At 45.1% G+C, this 7,500-nt stretch overlaps 1 protein-coding gene across 3 annotated transcripts in view; it reads right to left on the bottom strand.

Moving 5' to 3' along the window:
• tspan12 (tetraspanin 12) overlaps positions 1 to 7,500 on the bottom strand; it is a 20,859-nt gene that overhangs the window by 1,804 nt on the left and 11,555 nt on the right. For all 3 annotated transcript variants that reach the window (XM_012838192.3, XM_012838191.3, XM_031583250.2), the window contains 2 exons: positions 6,371 to 6,478; positions 5,393 to 5,536 (listed from right to left, as the gene is read on the bottom strand). In XM_012838192.3, coding sequence (XP_012693646.1) covers positions 5,393 to 5,536; positions 6,371 to 6,478 — 252 coding nt within the window. The remainder of the gene's footprint in view (positions 1 to 5,392; positions 5,537 to 6,370; positions 6,479 to 7,500) is intronic.

Below are 7,500 nucleotides of genomic sequence, written 5' to 3'. Positions count from 1 at the left end.
TTCATTACTTCCTGGCAACGTCAGATTCACTCCCCAGTGTAACATGCCAGATAGAGACATCCCAGCCAAATCCCAAAGTAAGAGACGGATGGGGGAGAAGGAGGGGAGGGGGTAAGAGGGAGAGACAGAGACAGAGAGAGGAAGAGACACAGAGTGTGAGAGGAAGAGATGGAAAGAGAAGAGGAAAAAGAAAGAGAGAGAGAGAGAGAGAGAGAGAGAGAGCGGGGCAAGAGAAGAATGAGGACAACAACAGACCCAAATAAGGTGGAAGAGAATGACAATCTGAAAATGTAAATATTATCAGTCCAAGGGAAAGAAAGAGTTACGAGACCTGACCAGATGCTAAAGGCATTGAGCTAGAGCAGCTACTATGAGAGAGATGCTAAAGGCCTTGAGCCAGAGCAGCTACTATGAGAGAGATGCTAAAGGCCTTGAGCCAGAGCAGCTACTATGAGAGAGATGCTAAAGGCCTTGAGCTAGAGCAGCTACTATGTGACCAGATGCTAAAGGCATTGAGCCAGAGCAGCTACTATGTGACCAGATGCTAAAGGCATTGAGCCAGAGCAGCTACTATGTGAAAAATGCTAAAGGCCTTGAGCTAGAGCAGCTACTATGTGACCAGATGCTAAAGGCCTTGAGCTAGAGCAGCTACTATGAGAGAGATGCTAAAGGCCTCAAGCTAGAGCAGCTACTATGAGAGAGATGCTAAAGGCCTCAAGCTAGAGCAGCTACTAAGTGAAAGGACAACATTATTACTGTTTTACTATCATTTGTTGGCTCTTTGGTGTCAGTAGTCATGCCAATAAAACCCCTTTAACTGAACTGAATTTAATTGCATTTCTGGAGAGAGACAGAGAGAGTGACAGAGAGAGAGAAGGTGTCTGTGTGTGTGTGTGTGTGTGTGTGTGTGTGTGTGTGTGTGTGTGTGTGTGTGTGTGTGTGTGTGTGTGTGTGCGCATGTGTTTCAGAGAGGAAGAGAGGATGTTCAGGGGCAGTTACCACACCCATGATCTTTGACCTTAACTCTTCACATTACTCATGGCTTTTGTCTCCCTCCAACAAAGCTACACATTGACAACCAGAGTCAGCACACATACACACACACACACACACACACACACACACACACACACACACACACACACACACACACCAGAAATACAGCCTTGTGTTTATGCATAACACAATTACCCACGCCTGTTACACACCCCAAGGTCCTGTGGGACACCAGCCGCTGGCTTAGGAAGCAAGTGTGCAAGTGTGTATGCGTCTGTGTGTGTGTGTGTGTGTGTGTGTGTGTGTGTGTCTTTTTGTGTAAGGACAGATGATATGCAGAACTCTAGTAGTATAGCAATTGGAGGCTAGTACACAGAGAACATTGTCAAGTTTTGTCTATGAACAAGATTGAGTGTGTGTGTGTGTCTGTGTGTGTGTCTGTGTGTGTGTGTGTGTGTGTGTGTGTGTGTGTGTGTGTGTGTGTGTGTGTGTGTGTGTGTGTGTGTGTGTGTGTGTGTGTGTGTGTGTGTCTATCTGTGTCTGTGTGTGTCTATGTGTGTGTGTGTGTGTCTGTGTCTGTGTGTGTGTGTGCAAGTGAAGACAGATGCCGTACAGTGTGTAGAACAGCATTAAGTGCCCTTTTCTCCCAGTGGGGAGTGGAGACTCTCCAAAAGCATTTCCTGTGGCTGAGGCCGTATGAAATTGTGTGTGTACTGTATGTATGTGTGTGTGTGTGTGTGTGTGTGTGTGTGTGTGTGTGTGTGTGTGTGTGTGTGTGTGTGTGTGTGTGTGAGAGTGTGTCTGTGTGTCTGTGTGTGTGTGTGTCTGTGTGTTTGAGGGCATGTAAAGCACACGTGCATGTGTGTTGTGTGAGTGTGTGTGAGGGTGCTTGAGCATTTAAGATACATCGGAAATTATGTGAACATTTCATACATTCAGAATGTACTTAGTATAAGTCATCTGGAGTTACTAATTACCAGTAACCGGCATAGAAAGGAGGTTTGTGTGTGTGTGTGTGTGTGTGTGTGTGTGTGTGTGTGTGTGTGTGTGGGTGTGTGTGTGTGTGTGAGTGAGTGTTTCACAATCAACCTCAAACTGAACCTTCCCACTCCAGGTTCTGGCAGATCTTCAGGCATCTCCAGGTGTGTTTGTCTAGTGGCCGTGTGTGAGTGTGTGTGTGTGTGTGTGTGTGTGTGTGTGTGTGTGTGTGTGTGTGTGTGTGTGTGTCTGTCTGTGGAATTGTGTGTGTGTGGAATAATGTGTGTGTGTGTGTGTGTGTCTCTACAGCCTCACACTGAAGTGATAACTGCACTGTAGCCATGTGTCAAGGTCTGCCAACCTTGTCCTCTACGCCTTATGCACACCTGTGTGTGTTTGTATCTAAGTGTTGGCTACATGTATGTGTCTGTGTTTACATTCAGTACAAATGTAGACATACATGTATGCATGAGCTTCTCAATGTGCGTATATGTGTCCATTTGTATTATGTGTGCATTTGTATGTGTGTAGTGTGTGTGCATTTGCATATGTGTGTTTGAGTGTGTTTGTATGTGTATTTGTGTGCATTTGTATATGTGTGCATTGGTATATTTGTGTGTGTGTTTATGTGTATGTATGTGCATTTGTATGTGTGTATGTGTGTGTATTTTTATATGTGTGCGAGTTAAACTGTACAATAGCGCATGTTTGAAAATAGGAGTATTCATTTGTGAATCCAACAATCAGGGAGTGGGTATATATGTGGGTATGTATGAATGCTTGCAAGTTGCTGTGTGTGTGTGCCAATATGTGAGTGTGTGTGTGTGTATGTATGTGTGTGTGTGTGTATGCCAATATGTGAGTGTGTGTGTGTGTGTGTGTGTGTGTGTGTGTGTGTGTGTGTGTGTGCCAATATGGGAGTGTGTGTGTGTGTGTGTGTGTATGTGTGTGTGTGTGTGTGTGCCAATATGTGAGTGTGTGTGTGTATGTGTGTGTGTGTGTGCCAATATGTGAGTGTGTGTGTGTGTGTGTGTGTGTGTGTGTGTGTGTGTGTGTGTGTGTGTGTGTGCCAATATGGGAGTGATGTTTGTGTGAGTGACCGTGTCTGGGAGGGGAGAGGTCAGGTTCATTGGCTCTTACTGGTAGTGATGTGTGTGTGTCTACTCTCATCCATGTGTGTGTGTGTGTGTGTGTGTGTGTGTGTGTGTGTGTGTGTGTGTGTGTGTGTGTGTGTCTGTGTGTTGCAGGCTCGCTGGCTTTGACTGGCAGTGATGCTTCAGTGGCTTGGCAGCAGGGTGGCAAAGACATCAGGGTGGGAGAGGAGAAAGAGAGGGGGATAGAGAGAGAGAGAGAGGGATGGGGAGAGAGAGAGAGAGAGAGAGAGAGGGCTAGAGAGAGAAGTCAATGAGAGGTAGGCAGAGAGGGGGGGATGAGTCAATGAGAGGTAGAGCGAGAGAGAGAGCAGGGAGAGAGGAGAGAGAGTTAAAGTCACAGAGAAAGGCAAACTACGACAGAAAAGAGAGTTGCAGCAAGCAGGGAAGAGGAAGAGAATCGAAGAGAGAACGCAGGAGGGAGGGAGGGAGGGAGAGAACGTCTTCAAGATGAACGAGTGATATAACTAATGATAGGGAGGACTACAGGGAGAGAGAGGGAAAGAAGAAACACAAGATAATACCTGTGTGGGTTAGAGAGAGAGAATGAGAGAGAGGGATGGAAAGAGAGAATGAGAGAATGAGAAAGAGAGGGTTGGAGAGAGAGGGATGGAGAGAGAGAATGAGAGAGAGAGGAGGGTTGGAGAGTGAGAATGATTTTTCTTTGCCTACTTGTCCTGAGACTGGGTGAATTGTCAAGCACTCAGGTCCTTACACCACAGCCGCCTCCGCCTCATGACTCATGCACTCAGTGATCACTGGACACACACACACACACACACACACGCGCCTCAAGACTCAGACTCACCGCAATCAGAGTGATCATTGGACAAAACGAACCAAATCCCAGAACAGAATGGAAACATATGTAGCTCTAAACAGACAGTACACTGTGGCAACCGACTTGACCACAGCGTCTGATACAAAACTGAGGAGAACACTGATTAAATACAGACTGAGCGAGCACAACATGGCAGTAGAGGTAGGCCGGCACAGACAGACCTGGCTGTCCAGAGAGGAGAGGTTGTGTTCTTACTGTGACCAGGGAACAGTGGAGAGAGAGAGAGAGAGATAGAGAGAGAGAAAGAGAGATAGAGAGGGAGAGAGAAAGAGAGATAGAGAGAGAGAGAGAAAGAGAGAGAGAGAGAGCGATGGAGGGTGATCAATAAGTAAGAGAACAGAGAGCACAGGTGAGACCCAGACCTCTGCTATCAGCATGAAGTCCTATTCAGATACCGTTAGGGCATTCAACTGGATCTCTTCCAAAACTGAGACCTATGTCCTTGAAATTGGGCAAAACAGTGTGCCAACTTCTCTCTCTCACACACACACACACACACACACACACACACACACACACACACACACACACACACACAGTGTGTAGGGCACGAGGGAACAGGTGGTTGTATTCTGAAAGCCAATCGATTTCCCCATTAAGCCCACTGAATGCAGACGAGCCATGAAATTCCTAATTGTGCCGGCCAAATAGGTAAGATAAATCAAATAAACCCCTCTAATTATCTGCACTTGTTTTGCCCTGTGAAGGTCGGTCAAAGCTAAATGAATGCAAACTGAGGGCGAAAAACAGAACCCAGTTCACGTTTGAGGGAGCCAGATGAGTTTCTCATGGAGAACTCTGACATTTTGCCCAAAACAGATGATGCGTGTAACGCTCTCAATCCTCTCCCGCTCTTTTCCTCTCCTCACAGCGTTTCATCAAAGTCAATTTCCATTTAAGCCACGGCATACCGGCGTTTTGCCTAAAATTAAAAATAAATTGCAAGGGGATTGCAAAACGAAATGGCAATTCAAGGAGAAAACCATACTAGTTGAAGCACTTTGCATAAGCAGAGTGTGTGGGCTGGTGGTCTGTGCTCGTTTGAGGCATTGGGGTCTAGAGAGTGGCTTGAGATGGTGTTCACTGTCAGTGGTACTATGTGGAAGTAATAGTAGCTATTCTGAAAGTATACTACCGTACGGCACTCCCTATCAGCCATCTTATAAAAATGAGTAAAACCGAATTGAAATTGAATTGTGCTGAGACCAGACCTTTGTGTCTAATGCCCATGAAATGTGGTCCCTTTTGTTCCTTAGTCCACCACTCCTTTGCTCTTAAACGTAACTAATGTTATTAAGCGCAAGTGGTGAGATTTATGTCAACTCTTTGGCCGTCACTTTTGAAACAAACCGGCTGCTATTCTCCTCCTACAGAAAAAAGTGACAGGTGAATGTGTTGGGGGGTGAAAGTTCAGAGGTTATCTCACCTCCTGATGGAGGTCACTCAGGTCGCGGTAGTGGGCGTGGCGAGCGCAGCCAGGGTACTGATTGGAGCAGCAGGAGTCAGGTGGCCACTCCATCTCTGTCATCTCCAGCCAATCAGTGAAGTAGATCACACCACAGCATTTAAACTGGAAAACCAGAGATGACATTAATGTAATTCAATTCAATTCAATTCACTTTAGATTAATTCAGTTAAGAAACATTCAATCTGCATTCAATCAATTCAGACTCGATTCGATTCAGATTCATTTAATTCAGATTCATTTGCTTTAGATTCATTCAATTTATTCGATTCAGGTTAATTTAATTCAGATTTATTCAAGTCACATTTATTCCCTGTACACTATTCCCTCACACAAAGTGCGCAGGTTGACACTAGAAAGTTGCTATGGAGAGCAATTTACTTAAAAGTCTACACAACAGCAACATTTTCTTCGTCACTTCACATAAACCCACACATATATTTATATTAAATTATGCTGGCCTGGTGTAACAAAGGCCAGTGGAACCAAGTGTAGTGGTCGTGGTTTTAGCCGTGTGGTTCGTCCAGCACCGTACACTGTGCACATTGCTCAAGGTCAAAGGGTCAACGGTCCAGTTACACAAGCCACCAGCTGTGGTGTAAATGTATCTGGTCCTACATATTACTACTGACTCTAGCCTGACCTGCATATGAATGTGAAAGATTCAGTGATGCTACGTGTTAGCTTGACCTCATAGGAATGCACTGTAAATTAATGAGATGCGCTATCTGCTTGTCAAGCCTTCATTGGAATGTAATGTGAATGTTTGTAGGGACGCTAGCTTTTAGCCTAGCTGTAATGTGAGTTCAATCGGAATGTAATGTGAATGTTTGTAGGGGCGCTAGCTGCTAGCCTAGCTGTAATGTGAGTTCAATTGGAATGTAATGTGAATGTATGTTGTGGCCCTAGCTGCTAGCCAATTTGTAATGTGAGTTTTACCTCAGACTGAAAGGCATTCCAGGCATGTGTGAGCCACTGGTAGCGCTGCAGACCATAATTGGGCATCCGGGATTTCAGGCTAATCATGTCTGCCCTTTGCACTGTAGGCTGTAACACACACACATACACACACATACACCCACACACACACTGAATAACATATAGAAGGACATATACAAATAATTTTTTGTTGGTTGCTCTCAAAGCGAGAACAATATACAGATTATTGCAGATGTTTACAATGTTTCCGTGTGTATTTAACTTATGACCATGGTACACACAATACATCAAGGCAGTTGTACAATTTTCTCCTGTTTGGGTATTAACCACACTAATGTCTCTACCAAGAATCACACACACATGTGCACGCGTGCACACACACACACATACACACTCACTCTCTCACTTACATACACACACACACATACAGACACAAACACACAAATGCACACACACACACACAACCCATATCGGTAGGTCTTATAAGGGGGAGGTGATGGAGAGATATCCAGTGACAGAGTGTGAAGGTGTGTATTGTGTGTGATAACCACTCACACATCTACAAACACAACAGAGTTCACACCTGCTCAAATGGACATCAAAGCTTCTCGGAGCTCTTTCATCACAATGATAAGAACCTGTCCTCAGGGCTAAGAGATTCTCCTTTGTGTAAGGGGTAGAGTGTGTGTGTGTGTGTGTGTGTCTGTGTGTGTGTGTGTGTGTGTGTGTGTGTGTGTGTGTGTGTGTGTGTGTGTGTGTGTGTGTGTGTGTGTGTGTGTGTGTGTGTGTGTCTGTGAGAGAGAGAGAGAGAGAGACTAGTTAAAGGTAGAGGAGAGGAGTAATTTTTGCACAAGCTATTGTATTCTGTCTGATAGAGATCAGCTTGCCCAGTGAAAGCACTCTGGAGAAACTACAGTGTTAAGGAGAACGATAGTGTCTGTGTGTGTGTGTGTGTGTGTGTGTGTGCCAATATGTGAGTTTGTGTGTGTGTGTGTGCGGAAGGTAAATACACTCTAGATTGAAAGCAGATGCTGACTGACTTTAACTCTATTATTTGTGTGACAATACATGTCTGTGCACCTGCATGTCTGTGAGTGTGTGTGTGTGTGTGTGTGTGTGTGTGTGTGTGT

The sequence above is a fragment of the Clupea harengus genome, chromosome 16 (assembly GCF_900700415.2).
Source record: "Clupea harengus chromosome 16, Ch_v2.0.2, whole genome shotgun sequence".
In the NCBI taxonomy this organism is placed as follows: Eukaryota; Metazoa; Chordata; class Actinopteri; order Clupeiformes; family Clupeidae; genus Clupea; species Clupea harengus.
Note: the sequence above shows the minus strand (reverse complement) of the source record. Positions and strands in the feature narration are given on the sequence as shown.